This window comes from Triturus cristatus, chromosome 2_1, assembly GCF_964204655.1.
Source record: "Triturus cristatus chromosome 2_1, aTriCri1.1, whole genome shotgun sequence".
Lineage (NCBI taxonomy): Eukaryota > Metazoa > Chordata > Amphibia > Caudata > Salamandridae > Triturus > Triturus cristatus.
This window is the reverse complement of record NC_140581.1, coordinates 117997165-118014168: the sequence shown is the minus strand read 5'-3', so window position 1 is coordinate 118014168 and position 17004 is coordinate 117997165. Positions and strand designations below refer to the sequence as shown.

Genomic DNA, 17004 nt, shown 5'->3' with positions numbered 1-17004 from the left:
TTGTTTTACTATTGTTCTTAGCAATGACCACTTCATAGCTCTTTAAGTGCCTAGCATATAGCAGGCAGAGTACTAGGCACTTAAAACAGATAATTGTATCAAAGTTGATCACTTCAATGTGGAGTTCACACAAAGGCTTCACAGGAGGAAATCAACAGCTCCATGGTAGAGCGTCTCCTTTAGTCATCACAGCTAAGAAGAAACATGAAGCATCTCAACTTCTCCACAGTGAATGCTGCAAAGTTTCGGTACACGGTACCCCTCAGTACGGGGACAGATGCTTCCTTCATGGTCTCCGCACACTAGAGAGGAGGCAAGTACAGCTCTGTATACCTTATGCCGATCACAGTCCTCAGGGACCTGCAGTATCTGCCCTATATCCAAACAGGAGGGAAGGGGGATTATGGCTGCTCGGGGGCTGCTTCTCGCAGCGGAAGTTGAAGCAGGAACTTCCTAGTCCACCCCTCTGGGATGTGAATCCTAAGCTATTTACAATGCTGGTCTCGCTTCTGAAAAGAACCCTTGATAATTGCTTGTTGCAGAGGATGACTGGAGGAGGAGTTTTGTTGCCTATGACGATCTCCTGCACAACTGAGATAGCCGAAATCTGTTGTCACTCTCAGGGCTGTTCTGTGTAGCCCACAAGGAAAGCATTAAAAACACCTAGGGTTTTCAACATGCTCCTTCTACAACATTAAACAGGCAAGAGTGCCTCTAATCTGGCTATTTTATTTCTCTATACCGAGCATAGAGATAGCTTTCCATGTCTGAATGACCTAACAAACACCGCAACACACTTTGCCAGAGAAAGGAGACGAAGGGACACAGACTCTAAAATCTAGCCTGCTCCACGCACACCAGAAGAAAGAAGGATGAAGACTTAGTCAGGGGTAAGACAGGCTTGGAAGAGCTACTGGATAACTTTGTTGGTTTCCACTCTAGATGTTGCGTGTAGTTTCTTTGTGCAGAGTTCCTACATTCTTTTTATTTCTTGATTTTAGGCTGTCTCTGCAAAACCCCATAGCTTTTCATCGAGAAGTCAGCATGCCACTGGGTAATCCAGCAGCCCACGTTCTCATGACTACGGTATCATTCCCCACACTGTATTTGAACACATTGCTTTGGTCTTATAAATATGAATAGGCCAATATTTAAACATTTTTAAATATAAAAAGATTCTTATTACCTTTCGCGGCACTTTGAAAAGTCTTATAGCCTAAAAATGTGGACATTCTGTGCAAGCTCAAGTTCCAGCTTTAAAATTGTAGCTCTCCTTCGATTTTCCAAATCTTTCTTTACTAGCCGCTTTTGAAAGATTGAAAATTTCAGATGCTTGGTTCTTCTAAGAGAAAATCAAGGTTTATCACATAACCCTTAGGCTAAAAGAGTTATTGTGGTCAGAGGCAGAGGGAAAACTAACCCTTAAAAGCCTTTGCTGTACATTTGTTACATGAAAGTTCTTTTATACAATGCCACGTCTTGCCTAGAGGCTGCTGCAGGCTACTTGAGGCGGGAAAGAGGACCCGAAAGAACAGACGAAGCAGGAAAGCTGCTTTTATTAAGATTTCTTAAGATATAACGTACGTTTCCTAGAGGTACGAGGTGGCTTTGGCCTGGATTATCTTAGTACTGAATCTTCAGTTAAACACAGAATCTGATCTTAAAATATGGCTCTCAGAGCGACAACTGGCTGGCGATAAAGAGTCTGTTGGTGAAGAAGTTCTGTGGCACTACACCAGTATGCCTACACCTAGTCGTAATAACTTGTTTGACTCTACAGCATAAAATAATACCTTTTTGTTTAATTTTATGAGTGATAATAAAAAGATGATACCATTAAATACTTGTTTTAAAACATAAAGCACCATCAGCTGGCCACATCAGAGTACTCCTTAATTGGCAAAGGTCAGTGCCAACCAGTATTTATCCAATATATACTTATGAAGTACTGGATTGTTCGATGTATTTCTGGTGACTGTGCCACAGTTCACGTGTTTTGTGCATAAAGTACTTGTTCCGTTTTTTTGGGAAAGATGATACATTGCTGCTGCTGGGGAGTGGCGCTACGGAGCTTTATTATTTCGGATAGGTAAAATACTGACAAATTAGAATTTCCTGAGGGTTTAATATGTTCAAACGCCTGAGAAGTTATGCTCCATTGATTCATGGTAAGATCATGGTCTTATTATGTAGGTTCAGCCAATACACTGTCGAGGTATCCTGTCCATAAGTTTTTGACACAAACATCTCAAAGAGCCACATTGTCCCACGCGTGCGTCTTTCTATAATCCACAGAAGTGGTGCTTTTGTTACTGAGGCAGCCGTACCACTATCGATCACTGGAGCATCTGTGCTGCAACTGTTTGTAGGGGGGTGAGGATGCGGATGAATGGCTAAGTTACTGACATTGAAACCAACAGACTCGTTTTCTAATCCTGGCTTCAGTACATTGTCAATGATTGTGATTCTGTGGAATCTCTTCCTCATCACTTCTATTGTTTTGTCTCATTCATCACAAATCGCCTCCATCCCTGAACTATACAACTATCATTCTGCCCTCTAAGCGAACTTCCAAGTCGCTATGTACTTTGAGAATGTTGGACTAAACCAGGCCTTCTCGACACACCCCGAAAGTGTGGACCCGCTCTGTGACGGATCCAACCTCTCAAAGAGCTCAGATGGTTTTGTTGAAGCAACACGTACTACAGGTCAGCTCTGCTGTCGTCCCAGTCTTTGGAAACAGTTTATATGTGTGCAGCATTCTCATGATTTATGTTGAAATGTGGTCTTTGGACGTTTAGGACAAAATTAAAAATAATGTCAGGATTCTGAGTCGTTGTTCGGTTATTTGCTTTTTTATCATTAGAATTTTGGTAACTAAAACATCTATTGAAATAATATTACCAACAACCTGCCATAAAACAAGAAAATGGTCCCCCATCACCATCTGGGAACCACTTTTGTCTTGTGTTTTAAAGAGCCCTTAAAGGCTGCATTGTGTGTTCTGGAACATGCGGTCTTTGTGTTTTAATATTCCTTTCACATTAGCAATTAACGGAAAGAATTCGAGCATTTCTGGGGAGCTGATGGGGGAGCCCAGAGTTGTGCACAGTGAGATCTAAAGGCACATAATGCCAGTCAGCATCAGAGAGCTCCAGCAACATAAGGATATGAAATATAGAAATAACATGTAGTATTCGCAACAACTATTCGTTATTAAAAAGAAAACAAAGTAAGAAGTGGGAGGGAGAATAAAGAGTGGAGAGGGCTACATTAAGTGATAAATTAAACCCTGAAAGTCAAATGGCTACCCTAAGGATTCCAGTTCATCTCAGTACCTGCTCACACTATTGCGTGATACTATATGTCCTGTACATCATGCAGTCCTTGCTGTTCACCTATGTTACCATGCCTTTATATAAAGCGCTCATTCATACTGAACTGGGATCTATAAGATACATCTAAGTGCAAAATGCCCTGCAGGTGTGGTACTCATGCTCTATGTGGAACCTGCCCCACAGGGGTTTTCCCAAAGGTCTGGATGAGGCCTCAGCAGCTATTCCTGTGAGACCTCGAGGCAGTGCCCAGTTTTGCACCTGTAAGTTCTGGTTGAGGGCTCAGCTGCACGTTTGCAGCTTTTAACTTTCTGCAGCTTGGCTTTAAACCATGTGTGGCACAGTCTGGGATGTGCTTCCGTGAGGTTTGCTGCACCACGAACCACTTTGCTGCTGCACCACTTACAGATTCCCACCATTAGCTGGGCAATTCTTAATCCAAAACCCTCCTTCGGTGACTTGGTTGGCCTACAAGTCCTATGTGTTAAACCAAATGACTATAGCCATGTATTTTGATGTTTTTATGATTAAAGTCCCAGATTGCCTGGTGTACTTGCCCTGCTTTCCTGATATGGAGAGCTTTCTAAGCATCCGCTGCCAAGTTCTCAGACTGAATACCAAGGGTGGCCCTCGAGCAGGTTACACTTTGCCATTAATTCAACCATCCTGTAAAAATGCCATCATACAATTAACTTCTACATTCATTCTACAGGCTGGGGGCCTCCCACAGCCAGACACATAGGGACAACATTCGTTTTCATCCCTCTTGCACAAAACGAGCGATATCTTTAGTCTGCCGACATAATCTGACCACAGAACACTCTCCAGCAGATACGTTATACAGGGACTCACAACACATCACACGAATACCTACTGCGATACTAAGAGAGAAAAACAACTCATTATGTAGCAACATTCAACACAATGAAAAATGTCAAGGAGTAATATTTACCATGCCAAGCAAAGGTGGATACAATCACCCAAACTCCAAAACCTACTTGTGAAAATAGATTACTAACAACCCTACTAACAGGCACACATGGGGGCAGGCTTCACCGTCGTTTATCACATCAACTAGCAAAAGAAACTATCCTGTTCAAAGGATCCTTCAAATGCAAGTCAGAAATGCTATCCATCTCATTCAGTCTCAAAGAGGTGAGCGACAACAGAGAGCAAGAGAGAGAAGGCAATCTTTACAAACCAAGACACATGACCGTGTTTCTCAATACAGGTCCTTGACCATAATACTTTAGTGAATATCCATTTTTACTGTGGCGCGCTGCTTAAATTAGCCTCTGGACAGCCCATCAGAACGAATAGGTAAATGACAGGTAAAAGGCTCAATAGGGTGTTAGGTAAAAGCCAGAACCAAACAAAAGACAGACTTTCTTTAAAATTCAAATTCTCCACACATTCAGGCTAATGGCATCCTAGCAGGGTTTTTTCCTGGCTCCTGCAGTAAAGGGAATGGAGGAAGCATGACCAGGCTCTATAAGTATCATAGGGTGAGGTCAGACAGACACCTTAGGTAAGTGTCCCGCATGCTAGCCTGTGCTCCACATAACACCAGGAAACCAGGGTGAGCTTGTCATGCAGAGGTCCTTGGCCTTTCAGTATGTGGTTGTGTATATGCCACCATACATCTATACGACTTCTAAAGGTCAGTGACAGCAGCATACAGGTTTTCAGTCAGGGTCGGATTGGTAACGCGGGCATTCGGGAAATGGCTGAAGGGCCGGTAGCCAAGTTCTTGCTGAGGGCAGCTTTTTGGGGCAGCCTGGGGGCTGTCTGTGCTGTTAGCATACCGCCAGCAGACCTATGGTTGGCTGAGTGGCCTTTCTAGAGGCAGATGGGCGGAGGTATCACTCCCTTTCTCTCGCTGGGCCTGCCCATTAATGTATGCTCATTGAGTTAATAAAACATGCCCCCCACCCCATTTCTTTTCATACAACGTCGCTGAAGCAGTGTTTTACAGAAAGGTAATACGCAAATGTGGGCCACTTTCTTTTTTGGGTGTGCCTGGGCCGATTTTTGATCCCAATCCAATCCTGTTTTCAGTCTCGCCCTGAAGAAATACTACCTGAAAAAGAAGCACCTTTTATGCAGCAATCCCTCCATAAGCTGTATGTATGCATTAGATGACGTCCTGGCCATCCAACAAAAGCATTGTTTACACATAGAGAACATTGTAAAGTCACCGAACCGGAGAGGACTCGGTAATTGCTAGAAATGGGGGTCTCTATTTGGCAAAGGCTTGCACCTTTGTCCAAATAGGGACCCTTCTTCCTAGTCAGGATAAGGGAGTTACACTCCTAAAATAACCCCTGCTCACACCCTTGGTAGCTTGGCACGAGCAGTCCAGCAGTGTGTAAATCATTTGCACATAACCTACAGTAATACAGTGTAAGCACTACAAAAGGACACCACACCAGTTTAGAAAAATATCCAATATTTTTATAAAATTGAGACAAGACCAAAACGATACAAATCCACAATACAGTACTTAAAAATCTTCAGTTATCAAAATAACCTTGAAAAACAGTTCCTTGATGTCGATAGCACCGTCCGGGGCTATCACGGCGTCGTGAGCAAACACATCCAAACAGTTCTGGTTGACCGCGGCATCGCGAGCCAGCTACAGTGTCGGGAAGACCCGCAAACAGTACCTTTCAAAAATGCATGGCGTCAATGACCTCTCGTTGAGCTTCCAAAAACACGGCGTCTGCAGGCGTCGGTGCAGGAGTCGTCGGGCCCTCGAAGTCACACGCTTTGCAGGTCGATCTCCTCTCTGTTGGAGTCAGGAGCGCTGGCGTCGGCAGGCGTCGGGTGCTGCGGTGCGTAGTGCAGCGGTGCGGTGTGCAGTGCCCTCAGGTCGCGGTGCGAGCAGCGGCTCGTGGCAGCGTCGGGGAGACCAGGGTCGCGGTGTGAGATGAAGGCAGTGCTCGTCACGGTGCTGGCAGGTCACGGTGCAAGCAGCTACGTAGTCATTGCTGAACCGCTGTCATCAGCTGACGAACTGGAGTCCATCGCACCGGCGTCGGTAGGCCAAGGCTGCGGTGCGGGATGAGGGCGGTGCATCGTGTAACTTTACGAGCGGTGCCCTCTAACCACGGTGCAGGCAGCGGCGTCGATTTCGGCATGGAGCGACATCATTGGGGATACCACGGCGTCGTCGTGAAGCGAGGCGGTCGGAGTGCAGTGCCCACAGGTCGCGGTGCGAGCAGCGGCTCCGTGGCAGCATCAGCAGGCATTGTCGGTGAGACCCGGGTCGCGGTGCCCTCTGCGGTGCCGTCAGGACACAGAGTCGGCAGCAGCGTCGATGTCGTCGGGTTGCTTTTCTTCTGTTGCAGCACAAAACAAACAGTCCCCAGTGTTGGGGGCAAAATAACGAAGTCTTTGCTGTTCCTGAGACTTCTTGAACAGGGGGCAAGCTCTACCTCAAGCCCTTGGAGAAACTCACAAAAGTAGATTGCAGAAAGTTCAGTCCAGTCCTTTCACTGCCCAAGACAGAAGCAGCCACTGCATGCCAACACAGCAAAGCACACAGCAAAGTGGTAGTCCCTCCTCACAGCTTCTCCAGCTCTTCTTCTTGGCAGTCCTCTTGATCAAATGGAGTTCTAAAGTTCTGGGGTTTGGGCCCTAATATTTATACCACCAAACCATTTGTTCTCTGAAGGCAGAGAGTGTCTGTACCTATTCAAAACCAGTTCTGGGTGCATTCTGCCAGGGTGCACTTTCTTCCTTTGTCAGTGTGGGCCAGGGTCCTCAGACACACCACAGGGGGTGGAGCCAGCATTGTGGAAGGCAGGCCCAGCTCTATTCAGGCCCTGGGGCTACACCTCCTACCACTCTACATGCAGATAGATCTATTCAGCCCTGTGCTGACTCACCCTGTCTCCTGGAGTCTCCCCAGCCCCTATCACTCGCAAACCAGACAGACAATACACAAGCTAGCAGAGACAGGCTAGATGGTTAGGTAAGAAAATACCTACTTTCTAAAAGTGGTATTTTCAAACACAGAATGCTAAAACCAACCACTAAAATATGTATTTTATCATTCTGAGTTCAGGCATACTAAACTCGAATTTCTACCAGGTTCCCTGGGTCAGTGAGGATTATAAAATGTTATAATCCAACTGCCCATTATTGCCTATGGGGACAGGTAGCCTTGCAATAGTGAAAAACGAAATAGGCTGTAATTCACTATCAGGTCATGCCACACACACACACACACACACACCAGGGCGTGTCCTACCTTTTACATACATTGCACCCTGCCCATGGGCCTACCTTAGGGGTGTCTGATATGTGGAAAAGGGAAGGTTTAGGGACTGGTAAGTGGGTGCACTTACCAAGTCGACATGGCAGTACTAGACTGCCCACAGGCTCTTCAATGGCAGGCCAGAGTTACACTTTACGGGCTGTTTGCGTGGGTGGCACAATCCAGTGCTGCTGCCCACCAATAGCATTTGATTTTATGGGCCCTGGCACGCGCAGTGCACTTTACTAGGGACTGACACATAAATCAAATAGGCCAATCATGGAAACACCAATCCATAACACATTTTACTACAGGAGAACTTGCAGCTTACCACTGGTCAGCAGTGAGAAAAGTGTGCAGAATCATTACACCAGCAAAAACAGAGTCAAAACCGGGAGGTCAGAAAGCAAAAACTCAGGTGAAACAGGCCAAAAGATGCCAAGTCTAACAGTAATGGAGACTGAACACCTTTTACTAGGGTTAAAAGCCAAGAGGCCTGTGTCCCTAACCCTTGAACCAGCTGCTACCTGTCATCAGTTTGCCAATAGCCTAACATGAGGGGGAAATAACTACCCTCAACTATCAGAGAGGACATTTTTTCAGGCAGTGCTATCATAAGTATTTTTGGGTGCTTTGGCAAGATATATTGTTAGGCCCCTCTTCGGTACAACGTTTAATTTATTACTCATTTTCAGCTAATTCAGCCTTTGTGATGCAAAATAATATTACATCACATTTTACTCTTTCAGAGACTTGGCACTAAAAGAACACCTCAAGCAGCCCAACAACTAAAAATCATATAATACCAAAAGAAAACTTGGACAATCAGTGATAAAGCCATTCTTTGTAGCTGGATCTGCATCGTTTTGCTGAACAACGATATTTTAAGTGGAATTTTTCCCCCGAGCCATGTAAAATGGTGACTTGGGGGATGAATATGTTCAAGTACATACTATTAAGATATGACATGCTCACAAAGAACTTAATTTTGGGATATTAGTAATCAAAAATAAGCTCGCCGTTCTTGCTATAACAGTAAAATCAAAGCAATGCTCTCAGAATTTGTATCTTCCTAGCAGTTGAACTCTAATAATTTTCTACTTATTTCTCTACTGATGCCTTGTCTTCCCCTCCATTTCTATGCCTAAGCAGTCACCACTGACACTGCTGAGTAGGATAGTGGGCAGCAGAAAGATAGAGGTAAAGAAAATGGTAGTGCGGTAGAGGTGAAATGGGGTTAAGCAAAGGCAGAGATAGAGAAGACGTACAGCAATAGGAGAGATGCATGGTAAAGAGAAATGGAAATAGCAAGGAAGAAAGTGAGACAGAAAGAGGGAGAGGTAGGTAGAGAAAGAGAGGTATGAAGATAGGTTAAGTTTTAGAGTAAGTTAGAGAACGGGAGAATGAAATGAGGAGAACATAAGAGGACCGGGTGCACAGAAGGGTGAGAGAGAAAAATGTAAGGTAGGAAAAGATGTGAGAGAAGTAAAGAGAGATGCAAGGTACAAAGAGAGTTCTATGGTAGGAAGAGGTGCTAAAAAAAAAAAAACAGATAAGGTATAGAAAGAAGAGTAGTGAAGCAGGGAGAGGAGGAGATAGTGGGGAGAAAAATGTAGAAAATTTAGAAGGAAAAGGAGGTGAAGTGGAAAGATATGAGGGAGACAGAGAGGTAGGTGATGTTGACACAGATAAACGGAGAGAGAGGTTAAGCTAGGAAGAGAGAATTGCGTGGTGTAGAGAGATGAAAAAAGGTGAAGTAAAAGGTAGCGAGAAAAGCGAGTTAGAGATTGAGAGGGGAAATAGAAGCAGAGGTGAAGGGAGCGATAAGGTAATGATTTATAGAAATCATGGAGATAGAGGTAAAGAAAGATGTCAAGAAAAAGGTAAGATAGTGATGGAAAATGAGAGAGACGGAGAGAGAGAGAGAGAGAAGGTGTAAAGGTGAGGCAGCTAAAGAATGGTGAAGTAGACTGAGATATGAAACAATGAGAGTGGTATGTGGGATAGAGAGGGTGAGACCGAAGTGGCGATGTGAAGTAAGGGACAAGACAAGACAAGGAAAGATTTTTTTATTTCATTGCCTCAACTATCTGAGGGTGTTAAGGTTGGGGAAGCAGATCATTCACACTAAGCTTCTCTTAAACAGGTATGCCAGCTGACAAATTAAAAAAACATCTTTATATACACCAAAATTAAGGCATGATTGTTGTCTGCCTCGATCACTTTACCAGGGGCATATAGAAAGGTGAGGGTCCTGGGAAACTGTCCACGTTGCCCATGTGTTAAAACGGCAGACTCTCTGGACATTCACTGTACATAACATCTTGGAAGTATCAGTAGCACAAGCACACCTCCATCAGTCTTCTAGACACAGAGTAGACGGGAGCATGGGGAATCAAAAGGCAGGCATAAAATGGTGCAACAAGCGCAGGCTGTCACAGCTTGTCTCTGTCAAATGAGGACTTAATACGTATTTGAGGCACTCCCCCATAACTCACAAATGCTCTACATACGGTATAAACAGTGCAAAATGTAAGCATTACAATAAACAGATGTTACCATTAACCAACTTAGAAGTACTCAAATTATTGTTTTCTCAACGATGAGTTTCTGAAAATACCTTTCCGGAATTTGAACTTTTGGTCTTCCTCTCAAACATGAAGGCCAGCAGTAAACGTTTAACTCACTGTGCCATCTGTTTAGCTTAACCTTGTACTTTTTCTACTGCAATTGTACCAACTTAAATACAATAATTGCAGTTTTTGAAAACATGTCAACTTGCAACAGCCAAACACAGTCCACACCTAATTATATCAGCCCTGCATAACATGCCTTATACATCGAAGAATAACTCTGTATTAGTCCACCCACCCAGAACGGTACTTACTCCCAGCAAAGCTAATTTTCCTACTCACATAAAATAGCTGAGTGCATCCACTTAACACTCAGGAGTACCACACAGCACATGTGCAGTGTTTTGGTTCACAATGAATGTGGGCTTCTATTAATTTCCACTACACAATGTTCTTAAGAGACTGTACCCTTGGCATTTACACATAACATGTAACCTCTCAACTTTGAAACATCTCAACATAGTTTTGCTGCTCTTGAAAGTACCAGGAGCCACCAACCCTTACTCAAATATAGGTTGTTTGGGTGCCTTAAGACTGAGTGCTCGCTCTTAACTCGCATCTCTAATTTAGCAAACTCATGCAGAAGAGACACTTTTTTTACAGGACGTAGCTAAATTAAAAGCAAAGGGTTTATGTGTCCTACAAGAGCTGAGCGCATAAGGACAGTGGACTTCAGACAAGAGTACAATCATTTACGCAATCACCCATCCAAAAGTAGGACATTTAATATGTTCTCCCACATCTCCACAGCCTTTCAAAACCTTCAAATGAGTGCAGCAGATTTCCGACTACTCCGCTAACTCTATAAATCATTCAATGTAGATAAATGTTTACGTTAAAGACCATCACATTGGAAAAATATCACTACAGGATGTCCAAAGCTAGTCCAGAAGACGGTGGGATAAATAGATTTTACGGATCTACAAATAAGATACATCATAATGGATATATTTGCATTGTGAGTGGGTATCCAGAAAACGCGGCCTGGATCGGACTGTTGTGGACATACATTAGCTACCCCATTACCTCTACTTCCCTTGTCCTCGTCATTACTAATGAATAATGTTCAATCCGAGACAGGAAACAAAAGAGAAATCATATATTCTGCTTTTGATAGGCTTTCAATGTCCGGAAACTGAAAAAGCACCAAAGTTATTAAACGCACTGGGATGATTTCAGTACATATTGCAAAAGATGGTTAGCTCAATCATAACACCCCTTCTCCAGCACTGTACAAGAGCCAATCCATCAAATGTAAATCAACGCCACTGAGGCAATTAATCACTTCACCGATGCTGGAAATGACGTGCGCGCACTATGGATACCGCGCAGTCTCGGGCAGGGCCATCGCAAAGCATTAATTATCTGGAGATCATTTCGGAGACCCGAGGCAAAGAAGAAATGAGAATAATAACCTTGCTGCGATACAGCGCACTGATGATAGGTTATTCAGCTTGGCACTGAATTAGCTTTGCGTCTCGGCTAAGACCTCTTGAAAAGGGGTGTGGTTTGAGTTGCCAGGACCCGTCTGCCTCTCTCTAAATTATATGAGGGTGACCAAACTGCCGAATATAGTGTTATTCATTATAACTACATGTAAAGAAAACACACGTAGGGACTCTAAAATATCTCAAGTCACGTCAGGTAACTATGAAATGACAGCATGTGTAAAAATATACTGCATATATATATACATACACACATGCACTTATGGAATATATATGCAGATTTGCAGAATGTCTTATGCAATTTTAACACTGATAAGTGTGTGGGGGTCATGACTCACGCTAGGTGAAGCACTGAGCTGGTTAAGGTGCCCACCTCTCAACCATTTGGATAAACTGCACAACACTTAAGCTAATCTAGGAAAATACCTGAACTGTAACCTTTGCACTGCAATGGTAAATGAGTGAATGCACGATTATTATTAGTCCGCTTGTTTCAAATAACAAGCATTATTGGGCCACATTTACATTCACTGGCTGGGCATAAGCATATATAAACATTCCGATATACAACACTGCACACACGTGCGCATAAAGGGAGAATGTGGTGTGCGTTTTACATTTAATTCAAAATAGCCTGGTTTCAAGGACATAGCAATGTAAACAGCAACAATAAAGCCACTTCCGGACGTAAAAATAAAACAGCGCACGATCGAACGAACCTTTACATGAAGCTGGGTCATTTATAAATGTGTAAATTAAACGATCACTTAAAATACCACCCTTGGCGATAAGACCACAATGTGCAATAGTTGCTTGTATGGAGCCGGGCAGACCTTGCTGCGTCGTGCTCTAGCTACGGCCTCCCTTCACTGGGATGTTTTGCTGGGTTCTGATTTCTCCACACAGGCAGGAGGGGTGGAGATTACATCATTCACTGACTGGGCAACAAAACAGGAATTCCCGTTTACGAAAAAAAACCTCATTGCTTCGAGCTCTGCAGCAAAGCTAAAGGGGGTTAAACCAGCAAGATTCATACAAGGAAAATAGGAAGATATAAGTGGTGGGGGCAGGACGCGAAGCCAACACAAAATAGAAATTAGTGAGAAAATGGGTGAAAGTAACAGTTTCAATTTCTATGGTGGAGTAAAGGCACATCTTTCAACAACTCCCCCAGGTGCTCCAAGCTCATACAGAAATCCGAGCCAGAGTCCAGCGGCTTAGAATGCACGCTAACAGCCCAGATGTATATGCCCGGGCCACAGAGCAACCAATTTCACGTCAAAATAACACCCCTGGTATAAAACAGGAGGACAGTAGGATACGTAGAACCAACGCTAGCTCTGTGCGGAACATGGAGAGATGGTGAATGGACTATGGGGCACAAACAAAGTCAAAAGGCGTCGGTGTTAAATGTAATCGGCAGCGTGTGAGAAACTGGACACCTAAGAGACGACATACACCCAAATAAACACCTGCATGGAACAAATAGATACATCATACGAAGCGTCAAAAAACAAATGAACACCTGCATGGAACAAATAGATGTACCTCAAGTGGCGTCACACACCAAATGAATAATGCATGGAACAAGTAGATGCATCATAGGAGGCGTCATATACCAAAGGACACCTGCACGGAACACGTAGATGAAAGAATGGATGAATAGATGAATGAATAAATGTCCAACTTATAAAGCACAAACAAATAAAAGGGCGTCAAGGCGCCATAGATGAGTAGGCCCACTAAGATACATGTGCCCAATAATAGTGTCTTGCTATGGCAGTACCCAAGATCCAAATATTCGGATACATTAATATGTGCAACATGTAGGAGGTGCATACTTTGTAGGAGTCAATTAAATAGTTGGCAGTCATTTTTCGAGGTGTATAGAGAGATAGGTAATTCAGGGATAGGTCGAAGCTTGGGGTGCAGCAAATATAAGTAAAAATAAGAATGGGTCGGTGGTGTGCAAGCAGTAAGAAATAACAAGGAAGTGTGACAGTCTTAAGCAAGCATGCTGAGGTGTGCAAAGATCAGGTCAAAATGAGGGTGGTGACCATACCAGAGAAGGTGTGCAATGGAGGTGAGGCTGCAAGTGAACTAAGAATGAGGAGATGCGCAGGAATCAGAGATGGCTGGGGAATTACAGAGTGATTAAGCCAAAAGGAGGGGCGAAGAAGAATATGAATGTGCAGAAGAAGCAAGTGCTAATGTGAAGGTGAAGAAAAGGCAAGAGACCAGGAAAAGAAGACGTGAGAGATTGTACTGAAGGTAATAATGGAGGTGGGCGATGGGCAGTGCATAAAATAACATGGAACTGGACAGGAGTATGGCTGTTGTGTTTAGTGGTGCGCCGGATGAAGCGAGAGGAAAGGGTATGTGCGCAGAAACATAGGTGCAAACATTTAGAGGTGGTTCAGGGAGGTGAAAAATCAGCACTATAAATACCCTACGTCACTGAAAGGAGTGTATGTTGATGAAAAAAAATCACTGCCACCGATACTTGAGCCGTGACACAGATGCACCGCCTTTGCCTTTCTGCAGCAATGAGTGTCAGCTAGAAGTAACGGGTGCAAGGATACCTCCGCCCCTCCTCCCGCAGACAGGTGCATAAGCCCCAGGGGACGGCCCGGCCGGGGGGGGGGGGGGGCAGCGCTGAGCCCCGGGGGATACCCCTCCACACGCACACCCTTACCAGAGGCTGCATCTCGGCGTGCACCGTTGGCACCTGGAACCGGTCTATCTCCTCCATCATGTCTGCGACGGAGGTGGCTGTCCGAGGAGCGGCAGGGAGGCTCGGCCGGGCGGGGATGCTGAGGATGCTGCTGCTGCTTGCCGAGGATGCCTCCGCCTCCTCCGATTGGTGCGGCTCCGCCTGCCCTGTTGTTCTCAGCCTCCTCCTCCTGCCGGCAGAAGCCGTGACTCGACAACTACACTTCCGGGTCCTACATCAATTATTCATGAACTGGGAGGAGTGTGAAATCAATATGTAATAAGGTCCGCGAATAGCCGTGAGGCTCCTTTCTATGTCCATGTTCTTAGGAAAAGACGACATTGCAAGCGGGACCCATAGTCCGTAGCAAGCAATGACGGATGGAATCCCGAACAGAACTACAGAAATAGAAGAAGGACGCCGATACCATTCTATGGATACAAAAGAAGGACTACCACACCCACCAGTCACATACACACGAGGGAAAAGGGATACCCTTCTTAGCTGGAAGCCCAAAATAACAGCTTGTGTAGGAATGTTTTTATTAGTTGTTTTTCTATAGCGCGAGTTCGATCTAAAGACATTGGAGCGCTTTACATGCGCACCAGTTACATTACACAAGGTCACATTCATTTTTTTAGACACAGATAAAGTGATTTCAGAATCACAGGATGTTGAGAAGTCGAAGGCTCAAATTGTTCTTAGGGTTGCTCCCTCACAGCTGCCAAGTTTTCCACTGGCTCATGAGTGATTTAAATGTTTTCAATGTCCTAATGAGTGGCATTCCAATGCCATATCTCGCACTATGAATGAGACTTATTGCAAGAAAAAGAAATGCGTTATCTCACCCGCATTGCGATAAATTACTGAAATGACTCCTTTTTGTGCAAGGTAATGGCCTAGAAATGATCAAAGCAGAGATCACCACCTTTCAATTGCTCATTTAAGGGCACTAGCTTAAATCCTTCTTCCAATAAGATAAACCTGGATTTTTAAAACAGAGTTTCTGAAGCAAAAACAGAAGGGTGTTGTTGAGAGAAAGCTTGAGTTTGTGTTCTCTGCCCTTTGAAAATTTTAAAATAATTTATGCAGTATGGTGAGAAAACGAGAGGGGTGCAATGTACACCAGGCAAAAGAAAGACAGTGCTGTTTTCTTTCAGGCCAGCACAATTACTACATATGAGCTAATCTTGCCCAATAATTCTGTCCCACAGTGGCGTACTAAGGGGAGGTGTGGGGGGGGGGGGGTTGTGCACCCCAGGCGGCACAATTTTTGAGGGGAGCAGCTTCCCCCCGCTCTTACATGCGGGTGCCGATGGGCGGCAAAGGCAGGGACTGCCGCAGGCGGCAAAGTGTCTAGCTACGCCACTGCTGGGATCAACAAGTCACTGCTCAGCAAACTACAGACCATCAAGAACACCGCAGCCAGAGTCGTCCTTGGCATCCCTGTTATGTTCTGCGCAACCACAAGTACCACATTTATGGGAAGTGTCATTAACTTCAGACATTGAAGATACTTTGCCTTGTGTAGGGACATTGTTCCTCCTTACATCCCTGCATGCAGAAGCAAAATGACAAATTCTATCACATTTCCACATAAATACTTTTTTTCCAAGGCAGATGAAATCCTTCGTTGTAATGCGCTGTTATGGAAACGCATCAGGCCACATTACGAGGGAATAGAGCTTCAATGCACTGATGCGCATGCGCGGGTGACGCGCGTTCCAGGAAACGTTCTGTTTCTAACCATAGAGTACACAGTGGAGTGTCTCCAGTGACGATCGCACGTTAGCAGCGAAGCCCTTGTCCCTGGAACACTCAACACCACGAACAAGATGTACGAGTAAAACGCCTCCAATTACGATCACGCGACAGCTCGTGAGCGAGGTATTTTCTTTTAAACGCAAGCTCGCTTCCTCGCGCTGATATTGTTTAAATATAGAATATTGAAATTGCTTAAAATTAAATAACTCACGTTGCCAAAGGTTTTGAGAAGTCCGGTTTTGACAGGCAAAGGGAGTCTGAGGCAGCGTCTTTATCGGCAGGCTGTAAGGGTCCGTTTCACGAAGCAGGCATAAAAAGATATTCAGAGAACACACAACACCTGTGCTGCAGCAGTACGGTTGGTAAGGTGTTCTCCTTCTTCATAACTCGTCGCCATTGTTAAATAGAAGATGAGGCAATCCAATAAGATTCATCAGTAGATTTAATGTGAGCAGCACAGCAACCAAGGAGAACTGATCAGCAGTCTGAGAACAGTACAACTGACCACAGAGCCTCACAGTGTGCCCAAGGTTCCATATGGAATAGGAATGTCATTCATATGATGCCACCGTGTAGGGACATTACAATAGTAAATTAAACAATCATAGAAAATGTAAACGTAACAATCTCCGACACAAACACATCACCCAGCACCTGCGTAACCTCCACTTGCTACCTGTCGAGAAAAGAGTATCCTTCAAGATACTCACAAACACGTACAAGTACCTCCACAACACCGGACCCCAATACCACAATGACTGAATCTCCACTCAAGAACCCAAGAGGAACCTCCGATCCACCAACCTCGCCCTCACCAAACCCCCGCGCATCCACAGAGCAAGAACGGGTG

At 44.6% G+C, this 17004-nt stretch overlaps 1 protein-coding gene across 2 annotated transcripts in view; it reads right to left on the bottom strand.

Moving 5' to 3' along the window:
- Window positions 1-14608, bottom strand: part of FAM219A (family with sequence similarity 219 member A) — a 493349-nt gene extending 478741 nt beyond the window's left edge. The window contains exon 1 of one of the 2 annotated variants that reach the window (XM_085628479.1): window positions 14373-14608. In XM_085628479.1, the coding sequence (XP_085484605.1) occupies window positions 14373-14432 (60 nt within the window). In that variant the 5' untranslated portion in view covers window positions 14433-14608. The remainder of the gene's footprint in view (window positions 1-14372) is intronic. The other variant, XM_085628472.1, reaches the window with a different exon arrangement.
- Window positions 14609-17004: the final 2396 nt, after the last annotated feature.